This window comes from Oculina patagonica, chromosome 2 (assembly GCF_052425735.1).
Source record: "Oculina patagonica isolate OP01 chromosome 2, crgOcupat, whole genome shotgun sequence".
NCBI lineage: Eukaryota > Metazoa > Cnidaria > Anthozoa > Scleractinia > Oculinidae > Oculina > Oculina patagonica.
Window position 1 is genome coordinate 44,288,655 of NC_135759.1, and position 15,594 is coordinate 44,304,248.

At 36.9% G+C, this 15,594-nt stretch overlaps 1 protein-coding gene across 4 annotated transcripts; it reads left to right on the top strand.

Annotated features, from left to right (window-relative positions):
* Nucleotides 1-2,876: 2,876 nt before the first annotated feature.
* Nucleotides 2,877-14,863, top strand: LOC144644764 (CDC42 small effector protein 2-like). Of its 4 annotated transcripts, XM_078504287.1 has the most exons (6): nucleotides 4,669-4,884; nucleotides 4,991-5,041; nucleotides 5,160-5,204; nucleotides 5,472-5,601; nucleotides 9,181-9,192; nucleotides 14,693-14,863. In XM_078504287.1, the coding sequence occupies exons 1-4, from the start codon at nucleotides 4,831-4,833 to the stop codon at nucleotides 5,574-5,576; spliced, it is 255 nt and encodes an 84-aa protein (XP_078360413.1). In that variant the 5' UTR covers nucleotides 4,669-4,830; the 3' UTR covers nucleotides 5,577-5,601; nucleotides 9,181-9,192; nucleotides 14,693-14,863. The 4 variants fall into 4 exon arrangements, with proteins under 4 accessions (XP_078360414.1, XP_078360413.1, XP_078360412.1 ...); XM_078504288.1 differs by lacking the exons at nucleotides 4,669-4,884; nucleotides 14,693-14,863 and adding an exon at nucleotides 2,877-3,144 and having other exon boundaries at nucleotides 9,181-10,623; XM_078504286.1 differs by lacking the exon at nucleotides 9,181-9,192 and having other exon boundaries at nucleotides 4,670-4,884; nucleotides 14,684-14,861.
* The last annotated feature ends 731 nt before the right edge of the window (nucleotides 14,864-15,594 follow it).

A 15,594-nucleotide genomic window follows, 5' to 3' on the forward strand; every position in this document is an offset into this window, starting at 1 on the left:
GAGTGTTTATCACGGAATGATTGATCTGCGTCATGTCGCTCGGCCGTCCAGAACTGGCCATCTTCCGGTGCAGCACCGCCGCACAGCCTGTACAGAACAAGGAAATGATCTTTTGGGGTTGTAATCCAGTAGTTTCCATCACGGAAGGTATTAACGTATTCACCGCCTTTAATACTCGACAAAGGACCATACTCCGTTCCTGTGAACTTCGATATGAGCTCTGTCTTGCCGTGAGTAATCTCTGATCCACCACTAGCCATCTTTATGAATTAAAACACGTTCAAACCCGTTTAATCCAAGGAACCGTCGGTGAAATGTTACACTGCATTAAAGGGGAAATAAAATGAAGAAACGCTTCACTTTCGATTTCCCGACTAAACCCGGAAGCCTGACAATAACCTCTGATTGGCTACATCATTCTCGTCCCCAGAGGTGCCTGTCGCTCTTAGCCTGCGCGGCCTTCGCACGAGCGAACCGGTGAACAAGTTTCTTTTGCAAAGGCCCCACCAGCTTAGAGGAACAGGCGAATTTAGTGACGAGACTGGCTAAATTCGTGTTTTAAAACAAACAGTGCCATTCTCGTCTCCATAGCTCTCGTTTCTTCTTGTCACTTTGTTGGCGAAGCTTTTAACAAACATTTACAGTTCATACCCAATCGTTTTGACGAAGGCTACTGAAAGATGGTTGCTAAGAGTCGCGGCAGAGAAAATGGAGAAAAAAAAAGAAAGAGCGTTGCTGAAATTGCGTTTGAAACTGAAGAAGACAGTGCTCTAGAACGTGGACTACAGCACAAAGAGCAAAGAAGAATTGTTTCATGAAACCTTTGCCTTCCTATTGCTATAGCTACAATAGCTATATCGGTACGTGTTCCGGAAAGCGTGTAAAGACTATAGGACTCATAAGGAAAAATCGACAATAGAGGAGCTCCTGTATAGACAATATAGACCGCGAGGCTTGCTTCGGCCTCCTGTTGTGCGCTTGGTGGGAATTTTAACCTTTATCGGTTGTACGTGATCTGATTTCAAGCGAAGTCATGGAATTCCTGAAGAAAGCTGCTTTCAGTTGCAAAAGCGCTTTACGGTTCAGTTGAAACATAAATGAGGCATTTCAGCGTCAGATTATTAACAAGTATATTACATGTTGTTAGCCGTGTGCGGAGTGACCCGGAACAGCACTAAGCTAAGCTAGCCATTGTCAGTGCGCCCGGAAAGGACCTTCAACTCATTTGTGGACAATTTTTTTGTTATGATAAAAGATTACGTTCTGCGGCACGTGTAAAACATCGACTTACTGTCGATTATGTCTACAACTCATCAAAGTATTAAATAAATCCTAAGGAAATATTAAAACAATTCTCACGTTCAAAATAAACTCGAAATGGTCTCGCGTATACATGGCAGGCACAGTGAGCCCAAACTGTAAACGCAGTATTTGTGAATTTGTGGTGATTGAGGGACACTGTCACCAGTTTTACTTCAAAAACTCAAGAGCCTAAAGACATATTAAAACTAGAATAGTGGTTCAATTTTGTTAAAAATCACCATGCAAGTGACTGTGCTAAAGAGATAAACAAGTGATATTATTGTGATGTCATCAGGAACTTTAAAGCTCAACTCGAAGATGTCAGGCTAAATTTTTTAAGTTTTTTCCTTGTAGACTGGACGAAAACATTTAAAAATTATTATGGCTCCCTTCTTCCGTCAACAACAATTTACTTATATGATCTCCGTCTTGATGTACTAGGTGCATTTCATGTATGAGAAGACCTATTCGCCTTTTTTAGTACTTTTTACTGAAAAGCATTAAAACCCCCGCGACAGTGTCACTTCAGACCACTCTCACTCTCACTCCCATTTCAATTCATTTTCAATATATTTATGCAGTTTATTTGTGGCTTCGCGTACATTAGCATACCGTAGAATTCCGGTTATAAGCCCTGGGCTTATACAACTTCGTAAGGTTTTTGGGTGGTTATAAGCGGAGGGGCTTATATCCGGGAGGGCTTATAAGCGGAATGAAAATATCGTTTCTAAGCGACTCGAGTGTTGATGAAATAGTTTTTAGTTACCAAAGCAACATTAGCTTCAGTACTGTTGGTAGAGGGTTGTAGACTCATACATCGGATGTATTTTTTTGTTTGGTTGGGGCCAAGGGGGAGCGGGAGGGTTATAACCGGAATTTTAAGGTATCTTTCTTCACTAAAATGTTACCTTTGGCACCAGCGTTTTAAAAGTCCCTGTGGCTCATTGCTGTTTATGGTCACAACCCCGAAACAAATCTGCTTGCACATGCACAAGCAGGTTAAAGTTCACCAGTATGACTCACAAGCTAAAACTACGTCTAAGCGAGTTTCAGGTTTTATTTCCATAAAAAATACCTTTATATAGTCTAGATCTAGTCTGCACAAAACAACAACATTTAATCATCATCAAATCTGTCAGTTGATCGTCTACGTTTCTTTCCAAAACTTTTCCTTGAGTTGAAAGTTGACTTCAAACTGGATGGACAAAAACGAAATGGCTATCTTACCATTTTATATATCATTTGCATATGACCGGTTCGAAGTTGGGGGGGGGGGGGTGGGCCACAGCGGAAAAGTGTGCTGGGGGGGGGGGGCACGGGGGTCGCGCTCTAGATTCTTCCATTTCCGCAAAATGATCTGTGTCTTCATTTCAAAAAAGCCCTAGAAAATATTTTTTACGAGAAAAAGCCAAAGACACTTCTATCATGATTTTGGATCACTGTCAAATCTTTATACATGTACACGGATAAAAACAGGAAGGGGGCAGGGCTATTTTTAATGGTTATTTTTGATGGCTGGTAAACATTATTGACATGCTAATGAGTTTGACGCATAACTTAGGTCAAAGAACAGCATGCTGAAAATAGATACCACTTTATATTACGTCGCCTCTGTTTGAAGCACTGTTTCCCGCAAACGGCAGCACATTTCTCTTGTTGGTGTCCTGTCTTCGATAGTTATCATTGCAGTTGAACAAGGTTTTTAATAGGATCTGGACGGTGTTGCGTGCGGATATAGTGCAGGGATTATTTTGTTTACGGGCTGTACGGCATTGGAAAGCCTTCTGCATGGCGATGAGCTTTGGTGCTTGCTTCGGCGCTCGATCGCGTGGAACTGAAATGGTAAATATTAATTTATAATGGAATTATCTTTTCTTCCTTTGGAGGTTGTTCCATAATGTGATCTCGTTAGAAGAGCTTTTAGTAACTCGGTAACACCTTGAATCCCTCGCTTTACGGCGTCCGTCCTTCATAAAATACACTGATAGGCATTCAATCAATACAAATTTGGATTTCATAACTCTCAGGAATCTAGCGGCGCTGTGGCGGCAGAACTTTTAATTTTCCCATGTAAAACATCACAGATAGCTGATAGATAGCTTATCGCTAAATGCTTTCGCAAATATTGACGCTCAAATTTCCATAGTGGGAGCGAAGGACATGCTTTGTTTAACTTCGGCGCTTACACGCCGAGTAAAATCCAAGTTCGAAGTTCAGACGCTATTTCTTGTCTCTGAAACTAGAGTGTTGTTTTATTCAAGCAAGTATTTCTCGCTTATAATGCCTGAGAAATCAAAGAATGAAAGTTTCAGTTACATTTTCGAAACTTCTAGCCTTTCTGAAATTGTAAGTTACGATCGCGCAAATCAATTAATGATTATGCAAATGATTAAAATGCAAGGCTATTGTTCTTTTTATTGCTGTCTGTTCATGCCTCATTTCAACACAAACAAAGCAAGAATTTAGGGGACAAAATACGTCCAAAGTTCTGTATCTTGGCAAATATGACATTTAACGAACTCAACTTGTGTAACTAAACACGACTTTATTAGGTATTTTTGAAACCCTTGCTTGTCAACAACGAAATCTTGATCTTTGCTCGAATTTTTTCGCCGAGTCTCTGACGTGACGTCCACTTTGATCTTGGCTGTAAAACATTTTGTTCAACAATAACAGTCAACTGCGAAATAAATATCACCCGACTAAGTATATGGTTCTATTATCAACGTGTGAATTGGGATGCATGAACCAGAGCGAATTCATGACGTCCGGATTAAACAGAATTACGTCGACGGTGCACGCGTGCCAAAAGGTTGATCAATTTTTTGATTGAATACCTACAAGAAAAAAGTCTTCCTGTCCTGCCGTCAGTTATGATTTAAAATTATTTCCGATTTCCACTGAAGTTTCCGTTCTGTTTCTGTATCTTCATGACATTTGCGGTTGTCTCCAACAAAATACCTGCAATAACAACGTTGCCATGGCCTTTGTTAATGATGGTATCCTCTCGTTTTATAGTAACATTAAAATTTTGTAGATGCTTTTTTGATCTCTGAAAAACTGTGATAAAGAAATGCTCCCATTTATTTTGTTGCAAATGCCTGTACGTACGTGGGTCTCCATAGGTAGGTATACCGTAGGTGATTTTATATGAAGTACTGTTCGAGATGAGCAATATTTTTTGTCAAACCTGTTGTCGATCTCTTGTATTGCTTTTGTAAATAAAAGCCTTAGCAACTGAGTGTCGCAGTATACATAAATTTCTCTTGTTTAAAACTTTTCACGAAGTGTCTCGTGAAAGGACTAAAAGGAAATATAAACTCTACATGTGACTTCCGTTACCCAGCATGCTGTTGAGCCTGGTGACCGCACCCTCGTGGAAGTGTGGGAAGGGAACCGAGGCTCGAATCTCGAACCGTGGAAAGCGAGTGTGTTTTTGTGGAATTCGCCATGAATTTGCGACTACAATTTAGATAAGACAGGCTTTATTTAGAGCTAAAGTGAATCAGGATCGACCTGGAGAGAAAAATGAGCGAGTTGTGGTTGTGTTTTCCTTGCTGTGTCACGGAACAGCCTCAGCCGGTATAATTGAACCCCTAGCAAGTTCTTGTCGTTTCGTGTCTGAAGTAAGGACTTCTAATCGATATTGCGCTCCAGAAATTAACGTTTTTTGTTCTTTATTTTGCAGCGACGGCGTAGAATAGACCGTTCTATGATTGGGGAACCTATGAATTTTAAAGTGAGTACATTGTTTTGATGTTTGATTTTATTTTCTGGAGTCAAGTTCGATTGCTGTTCTGTTCGAACTGATTTAGGCAAAAGCAGTTTCATATTTTTTATTTTTATTTGAATTGTAGCATACAGGTCACATTGGAAGCGGTGATATGGCTTCAGGCTCTGATGTGAGTTAAAATTTTGAATGTTTTCTTATTAAAATGTAATTTTGTGCTTTGATTTAACGTATAGTTTAATTCTTGTTAAGTCTTTTATTTACGTGTTAACAATTGACTATGAAATGAACTGTTGTTTGAGTTGACGGTGTAAACTTGACCGCTCTCCAGAATTCTAATTTCCTCGTTTCATTTTTTCGCACCTCTCTTTTTTCACCGATAAGGAGGGTCGTTTACAAGTGATAACAAACACGCTGTCTTCAAAATTTTTCGTTTTAGCTTGGCTCAATTCAAGGACAAATGCAGTCCAAAGGTGGTTATCAAGGAATTAGTGTACCCGTAAGTTCGACTCCGGCTGGAATTCCCGTGGGCGGACCGAATTAAATCGCACATATCATTGTAGAATACAGTAAGTTGGTGATTTGTTTCTTCTTTATCTATAATTTTAAAAGTCATCGAGGTTCTAGTTTCGCTAGAGCTCGACATTTACTTTTTCTTAACTACATGAGGACATGACTCATTTCTTGCCTAATTTTCAGTTTCGTTATAAGTTGTTTTTGTTTCTCAAAACCGCGACACGCATTTAAATTGCTGAGATTTTGCTAGATCATTTTCAAATAAGTTCAGAAAATAAACTAGTCACCCTGAGTGTGGAGGGCACTGTACATCATCTGTTTATTGACTGGCCTTTGTGTAATTTACTTTTTAAATCGTCATTTAATTTACCTGGTCGTGTGCACAGCTCTTATACAGTAACTGTAACACATTCATGGGGTCATACATTGTACTTTGGATTGGAGAATTGACTAGACAAAGACAACGTGACTTTGGTTTTGTGCCAAATAATTCTTCCAACCCCCTTCCCCCTTTTTGAGGGGTGGCTTGAATAATTTTTGAAAAAATCTAGAGCTTTTATGTCTGACAGGAATGTTGCATGCTCCTTTATTGTTCATATACCATTTATGCTCTGTTTGTCACAAATCCTGACTGCAACATAAACGTGTTCAATCTGCAATAATGTACCTTTGGGTAATATTCAACTATGAAGACCCGGGGACAGTTTTTGGGGCAGAACAAAGAGAAAACTCCTCCTGCCTTGACAAACCTCCCCTTGGTGTCTGAGATCGTCAGTCCGTTAATAAACCCTGGTCCCCGATTAAATTCCAGCCTTAAATGTTAAAATTATAAGCGCAAGGTCCACCTAGCCCTAGAGATCCCGTTTGAGTTGTCACTCAAACTCTGTAACTAAAAGCTGTTGTAAGCCACTGCAATCACAAGTAACCACAATCACCATTGGGAATAGGCCATTTAAAATTCTAACATGGCTCCGGGGCTTGGGGAAAAAAAAAAAAATTTTTCCCTTAAGGGTCTTTTTTTAAAAATTTTTTTTTTTTTTTTTTTTTCCCCCACCCCCCGGCAAATTTTAATTTTTTTTTTTAATAGAGGTAACTAAATGGTCTTTTCTTTTGTTTTTAAGCTCACATGCGACCAGTTTAAGATTGTGATTCGTTGTAGTCAACAGTTTACTATAACTATTCATAAGTTGTTCACATTTACTGCAATAGAATGATTTTCGCTGTCAATCATAATGATAAAACCAATCAATGAACTTTGGGGGAAAAAGAAACAAAAATAGATCAAAATCTGCCAATCATGACCCATGGACACCATTACTTCTGATTTTAGGTGAATGTTTTGTCACATGTACATGTAGCATGTAAACTTGGATGATGAATGTTTAATTCATCTTATAAGTGGTTTGTTGCTATTTTAGATACACAAAATTAATATGATTAAATGAATATGTCAATTCTTAAACCTTTTCACAGTTGCATGCGTTTCCCGAGAGAGAAGCTTCTTTTGTTTTATGGTTTATGTTAATTCACTGCTAGCAGAGTGCTTTACAATTTAAAGAAGATATTTGGTCTTGACACATAGAATGTTTTAAGCTTATTTGTCATTAGAATATAACAGGTTCTGATACATGTAGGCAAAAGTTTAGGGTCTCAGCTTAAAGCTGAAATCATCTTTAATATACAAAAAAAGAAAAGAAAGAAAGAAAAGGGAGAGGAAAAAGGGGGGGAGAGGAGGACAGGGAAGGAGGGGTAAAGAGGAGAGGGGGGAGGAAGAAGGTCCGAATATAGGCAAATAAAAACCATACATGTACATATGTACTGTACATTAGAATCCTACTCCAGGGGAAAGAAAATTTGGTTGGAGTTACGAAGAGGTTTGAAAAAGGCTAGGATTGAATATGGGGGTTTCACAGTAACAGGTACATGTGTGGTTTGTTTTCGCTAAAGGGTTGAACTCAAATGATCTGATTTGTATCAAAACTTAGTCTGGTTGGCAACTTGTTACAATTATCGGTAATCTGGTTTGTTGAAAAGACCCACAAAACAAAATTAAGGTTTGTATTGTTCTAGAAGGGTTGTTTACACACAGTTGAAAGTTCATTTTTGTATTCATCTTGCCATGCTTGTTTTTAAGTAGTTTCTTTTTCTATCTGGGTTGTTTTCATATTATGGCAAGAATTATATCATTTTTGTGCTTCCTTTTAATTTCAGCCATTTTGAGACAAACTCAGAATCCATGTTGCATAATTATAGTAAATGTAAACTAAAACATCATATTTCTATAGAAGACAGAGAAGTTATAAGCAATCTGTTTTCAATTGTCTTAAGTTAGCAAATTGGTGAAATTCTGGTAAACAACTGTAATGAGAAATTAAATAGATTTGTTTAGTGAAAAGATCAGGTTTATAAAATTAATTTGTTAATTTTACACTAATATTTTCCACTACTAGGACTATTTACTTTTAGTGAAAAGAAAAATAAGATGCAGGTTAAAAAGAGGTGGCTAAAAAATAAATAACAATCAAAATGTAGCTATTTATAAGCGTTTAGGCCAATACCCACGATTTAAGACCCATGGCAGTGTGCCTTGGCTTAGCTTAGCTCAATTCTTTTTTGGGTCCTGGTGAAATGTTCTGGCAGTAACCTAGAAAATCTTTTTTTTTTTTTTTTTTAAGTCTTTTCTCTCCCCCTATATTTAATTATTTAAAATTAAGTCACTCATGTAACTCAAACCTGTTGCCTACTTTATTGAAACCCCTGTCAGTGATAAATAACTGAACTTTGTTTCAAAGATTTTTTTATACAGGTTCAAAATGTCATTTCTTTGTCAATGGAAATGTTCTTCAGCAATTTTCAACATTCATTTGAATGTTGTATACAGAATGCATTCATTTCATGGCATCTTACAAAATTACATATACATTGCATACATCAATCTTTGTGCTTTAAAACATGTTAATTTCATTGGATATTGAAACAGCTTCCATCACATGTAATGGACTAGCACTTAGCATTCAACAATACAGTTGTACCATGTATTTTAGTTACTTGGTTTAAGATCTGCAATAAAGACTTGTCTCTTTTTAACATTTGTTTTGCTTTTTATATTAAATATAGCTTTCTAGCTTCTTTTTATTTTCAACCTTTAAATTTTTAGCTTATAGATTTTATATGTGATATTGTATAAAATCTTGACTATGGTGCATGTGTGATACATGTTTTAAGAGTTTTGTAATAATTATTACACTGTTTACAGTCTTTCACATCTAAGAAGCACAACTTGAAACAAAAAGCATTTTTGATCAAACTAGCAAAGTTGTGAAATAGGCCATTTCCGAGTTTCTCTTTTCCTCTGTTTCAAAACGAGTCTACGTGTGAAACCATTCATATGAAAATGAGTTTCATCTTCAGGTCCATTTTCATGCAAATAAAACTCATTTTCATTTGTTTCGCATGTAGACTCATTTTGAAACAGAGGTAAAGGGTAACTCAGAAATGGTCTATTGAACATCAAAGCCAAAACATGTTTTTGTACTGCAGTGCTGCTTAGATGCAAATGACTGTAAATGAAACACAATCTTGTTGTTTAGTATTTTTTGTTTTAATAATTCCTTTTTCACTTTTTTTTTCAGATTGCACTGTTTTTTTTTTTTTTTTTTGAGGAATCAATGAAATGGAAGGAAGCAAGATTTCAGAAGAAGTGACATTGTAATACAGATATAAAAACAATAGACTTCTAATTCCTTTTGGAGGAATATTACCAAGGAAAGAAATTTGAGTGGCATTCGATTCCAGTTGTAAATAATGGAGCAATTGAAGTAGTGTGTTTTATATGACATTAGAGTTAGTTTCATAATATTATTATAAATACGACAATTGAAAGGATCCTCTGCTAGCTGTGTATCATAGCTAGCTTAGATTTATCAACATACATGCAGTTTTTGATCAGAATGACCCATAAGCTTTTTTACTTCATGTTTCTTGTTTAGCAGACATTTTAAATTTCTCTTGGCTTGTTACATCCACAATACACTGATCAATAAATAAATAAATGAAGTTAATAATTCCACTTTTCTCCTTGACCTTTTTAGCCCAGATACAGGGTTGTCTCAAAGTTTGGAAGTAGTTGACTTTATTGTTATATATAGTAGGTGGTAATCTTATTCCCAGGCGAGGTTGGGAACATGATTACACCTGCCTTCAGTGTTACATGCATAGCTATCATTCTACATCCATCTTTCAACATGCTGTTTGAAATGAGCCAATCAAAACCCATGTATACAGGTGTTGGATTCATGCAATGAGCCCACAAGTTCAGAAGGTCATGCTAGTGGGCTGTGATTGGCAGACTTCGATCCATATTGTTTGTTTAGCACATCGAAAGATGGATGCTATGCATGTAAAACCGAAAGTGGGTGTGAGTAGATGGCGGATTTTGCAATCTCTTCCTAAAGAATCAAAAGGATAGCCAAGCAGAGTAGCTGACCGAGATTAGAGTGATTTCACTTAAACCCATGAAATACATGTAGTTATTACACTTTTTGATACAATTAGACACTAATTCCATTGTTTTATTTTGTTTATTTTTTACTATTACCCACAAACTGGTAGATATTGTTTCACGAGTTGAATGAAATTGATCTTACAAAGCAGACAGTAATTTTGGCTAGCAGCTAGCTACAGCTGACAACCCTGTCAGATATCAACATATAATTTTCTCCAGTATGGTAACTTTGGAAAATGTTATCATTGATGGGAACAGATTTTCTTACATGTATTTCTGTTAAGTTGCTATAATCTCATTACCTCAACACCATTTCATTGTATTCTACTTTGACAAGGAATTGTATGTTGATCTCTGTTAGGGCCAAAGGGGTCAAGTGGTAAGATTCAATAAATTGAAAAAATGCTCAATTTCTTCTTGTGTAGTGTGATACAACCGTTCACGTGATAACGTGTCTGTGTGTGATGCATGACTCGACTTTTCTGTAAATAAACAAAGCACAACACTAGCCCCTGATCCTGTTTTTCTGAGATTGACAACATTGGATTGAATAAATTGTTAAATAAGAAAAGCTGCATTGGTTATTATTCTTGATGACAGTACTAATTCTTATTGGTACTGTATACAGTATAAATGAAATAAATTACAATTAAATGTTTAAAGGAGTGATTGTAAAAAAATACTATTTGTGTGGAAATGTAGTGATTGTCAACACAAATGTGTAGTTTTAGGAAAATCATTGGAAACTAAGGGATTGGAGGGTTTTTGAGCTTTTAAAGTGGGTGTAGTGGTGGTGGGCTGAAACGACAAATCATCTGTGGGGGTGTATTGGATGTTTTCTTGAACAACGTTATGGGTAGATCGTGTTTCAGTTGCTTGTCCCGAAAAAATAACGTAATTTAAATTTTAATCTAAATCTACTTTGGCCATTCCAATAAAATGTTTCGTTTCCCATCTAATCGCCCCGTCTCTTGCGATGGAGGGTCTGTCGGGCAAAAAAAAAAAGAATGAACACTAAAGATCTTGTTTCAGTTGATCTCACTGAGACTGTTGGAACAAACGTTAATGTCTTTGGCACGAAAAAATTAGTATCGATGTTTAATTAAAGACAAGGACATCACATCATGCCAATTGTTAATAAAACAAGATCGTGTGCTTGTAAATTAAAGTACTTGCCTCTTTGACTAGTGAAGTGTCTGAAGGCGCGGCATTTGACTGCTACCTTAAGTCTGACTCGTCCCCAGTCGTCTTTTGAGACCGTCTCAAGTACATTAGTAGATGGCCAAAAGAGTCACTGAGCGCCTTGAGAAGTTAAGAAAGTCTGCTTAAATGGTTAAAAGTCTCCAATACGGGCTTATAATTGCTGTCAAATCCCCGGCCTCCTCTCCCCCAGACCCCCAACCCTTTCCAGATTAACATTGATATTCGCGTGACAAAAAAAAAAAAAAAAAAAAAAAAAAAAAACTGTTCACTGACTTCTTGGTTAAAGTTTAATATTTTTCTGAAAATTTCAATTGCAGGATGCTGTAAAATACGTTTCAGTTTTTTTCTGCTATATTAAGACTTTTTTTCTAACTTTATCAGTAAAAAAAGTCCTATCCTATTTACAATGACCGTAACCAACCAACCAACGATGGCGAGCTTGTTGACAACTCTGCTTCACGGTACCAAAATTTGCAAGTAAACAGTGCAGGGTTGTGGAAGCGTCAGCTTTAATATAGGCTTTTTGTAGAACGTTGATTGTGCAACCTTATCAATTACTATCATGATTCAAGAATAGAAAGAGAACGAAAGAATGCAACCTCGTTCCCAGGGTCTCTCCCCAAAAGCGAGAGAAGAGGAGGCCGGGCGAGAGAGAATCTGGGAGCGAGGTTGGAAGGAATATGCTGTATGGTCCTGTATGGCAGTTTTGAAGTCACGGCGGTTTTGCATGTTGTTCTTCCACCGTCAGAATAATAATTCCCAAAGCCAGATAAAAGAAAGAGACCGTATGTGAGCCGACTCACGAAGAAGAGCGAAATAGATTTATTTTAATATTTGCCCAAACGTCGGCGCGTTGAATAAAGTTTCTTTGGCAAAGTTGGATTTATATTTTTAAACTACCGTATTTATTCGATTAAGCGCCCTGGGCGCTTATTAAATTTTTGGACCTTAAGAGTGGGCGCTTATTAAATTTTCACCGTTTTTAGCAAGTAGTACGTTTATTTGTCAAGAAAACAATGTATAATATCTAAACGTGAAGGTGTACGAAAGCTGAATTTTAAATGTTGATTGAAAGTTTCAGTAAAAAAAACTAAAAAAACTCGGTCTTCGGGATAGTCTTTGAGTAGTACTTTATAGTCAATTTTAATCTCAACTACAACAATAATCAAACTTAAGTTTTCTCTTGTGCTCTCATTTTAGGGTTGGTGGGGGTTAGCGCTTATTCGAGGCTGAGCGCTTATTAACTTTTCCTACTTACAGAGTGGGCGCTTATTCGAGGTGGGCGCTTATTTGAGGTTGGGCGCTTAATTGAATAAATACAGACTATTTTTTAGTGACGACTAAATAATGTAACAGAAACAGTGCTGTGCCATTTTTTAAGACAAGACGATCTTACCACAGTTCTTATCGGTGACTTAAATCAGTGTGGCTTTCATTTAAAGGCGAAGTTGGCGCAAGACAAAAAGTCAGCGATGGATGAATAATTGAGCATTTTAAAGATACATTACAATTTTAATCGATAATTTTCTCAAAATCTTTTCGAAGTGTAATTTGGTACCCACGGCAAGAACAAAAGTTAACTTGGAACAATTGTTTCTTTTGCACAAAAGAGTAACTTTCTGCAACGTTTAAAAATATTGTGTGTAGTGACACTTTCATTAACAAAGCACGTGTTAAATATACAGCAGGCTATACAAATAAAAAAAATTCTCTGTTTTGTGGTGTAGCCGATAAAATGTAAATTTTATTCAAATTGAGCTTTGTTCATCATCTCAAATCGCGACTGATTTTTTCTCTTTATATTTTGACACGTTTCGCTGCGAATCGGATGGTGGTTCAACGATGGTAATGCACGTCGAATTCAAGAGTTATTTAAAGAAAGTTTAAAAACATCCCGCGTTCGTTTTCAGTGATGTTTCAACCCGTGAATGTGGAAGTGACAGAACTCTGCAGCACTGCGTGACATTACAATGCCGGCGTTGCGCGAGGCGCTAAATTCCCAAAAGCTCACGCCATGTTGGACTTTGATGATATTTTCATTCATGGTGGCGTTCACGCTTTCGATCCTGGACCTGGCCGTGAATATTAGAGCATTGCATTTACCTGTACTGATAATGTGGATTATCACAGTTTCATCCGTCCTTTTTACCGCCATTTACTGGTTTTGCCAGAGTTCGTCAGTCAAACGGTTCAGAGACGGAACATGTGTGAGATTTGGTCGTGAGAGAAATCTTGAACGAAGGTCTATCTCTCAGCACAGTGGAGGGGAAAACGAGCGGGAAACGGCGACGTATGGTGCAAGAGAAGAAAAAATGGGGACTACGAATCTTACAGACGAATGATGAAAGATTTCCAAGATTATTTTTTCGGTAAAGATGTCGGGTCTATTCGCCCACCTCTCGACCAACCATTAACCAGCGGGCAATTTCGTTGAATAAGTTTATAAGTAAAACACAAACTTTAACGAACCAAAGTGGGACTGAGTACGGACGCCTTTTGTATTTAAATCAGTTTCTATATAACGGTCGTCACTCCTAGCAAACTAGCTCAAACTGGTTTTAAGAGCAGATTTTACGGCTAGAAAGCTAAGGACAAAGCTATTACTGATGAATATTTTGCCGGAACGGAACATGAAAAGATGGGAATAAGATAAGCTTCCGTGTTTCAAGAAATATAACATAAATCAGTGGCGAGTAACCACATCTTACGAAAACCGCAGCACGGAGTAAATGTCGCATGCATCAATCTTTGTGCTGTAATAACGTGTTAATTTCATTGGATATTGAAACAGCTTCCATCAAATTAAATGGACTAGCACTTAGCATTCAACCCATACAGTTGTACCATGTATTTCAGTTTGCTTGGTTTAAGATCTGCAATGAAGACTTGTCTCTTTTTAACATTTGTTTTGCTTTTTATATTAATTATAGCTTTCTAGCTTCTTTTTATTTTCAACTTTTAAATTTTTAGCTTATAGATTCTATATGGTGACTATATGACTATGGTGCATGTGGGATACATGTTTTAAGAGTTTTGTTATGACACTGTATACAGTCTTTCACATCTAAGAAGCACAACTTGAAACAAAAACATTTTTGATCAAACTAGCAAAGTTGTGAAATAGGCCATTTCCGAGTTACTCTTTTCCTCTGTTTTAAAACGAGTCTACGTTTGAAACCATTCATATGAAAATGAGTTTCACCTTCAGGTCAATTTTCATGCAAATAAAACTCATTTTCATTTGTTTCGCACGTAGACTCGTTTTGAAACAGAGGCAAAGGGTAACTCGGAAATGGTCTATTGAACATCAAAGCCAAAACATGTTTTTGTACTGCAGTGCTGCTTAGATGCAAATGACTGTAAATGAAACACAATCTTGTTGTTTAGTATTTTTTGTTTTAATAATTCCTTTTTCACTTTTTTTTCAGATTGCACTGTTTTTTTTTTTTTGAGGAATCAATGAAATGGAAGGAAGCAATATTTCAGAAGAAGTGACATTGTAATACAGATATAAAAACAATAGACTTCTAATTCCTTTTGGAGGAATATTACCAAGGAAAGAAATTTGAGTGGCATTCGATTCCAGTTGCCTAAATAATGGAGCAATTGATAGATAGTTATTTACCCGATTTTAGAGAATCCGTGATTTTCCCATATATTTCTCTATATACACAAGCTGTCGCATACACCACGTATGTAGAGTCGGCCGCCCGAAGGGCTTTTAAAATCACATCAAAAAGACGACTTTTGAGCTTGGGAACCCTGTGGATAATCAAAGATGTGATAATCAAGTTAAGCTGTACTGGGGAGGGGGAGGCTCGGCATTTGAATGATATCTCAAGTCTGACTCTTCCCCAGTCGTCTTTTGAGTCCGTCTTAAGTACACTCTTTTTTTTTTTTAATAAGAATACAGTTTTTCCGACCCAGGCTGAATATTCTTATTTTTCTTCCGATTTTTGGCTGAAAATATTCTTATGCACATTCTAAGAAAAATACCGTTTGACATTTCCGTTTTAGCAAGTATTGGGTAATCAATTACAACTGTTTGGTGTCCAGATATGTATCGTGATACATTGTGCACATGTACCATTGCTTTTCGTTGCAGCCTGGCCGTTTTGCTTTTTAAAAAAGCATTCCTCACAGAGATAAAGTGACAGAAATGAAAATACCTGATTTTGGTTCAACTAAAAACTTTATTCTTTTCCATATCTCAGCCTCGGGTTTATTCTGAAAGTATTCTTAAAAACTCGCAAATGTCAGCCTCAATATTCTTATAAAATAGATTCTTATAAAATGAAAAGAGTGTACATTAGTAGATGGCCAAGAGTCACTAAGCGCC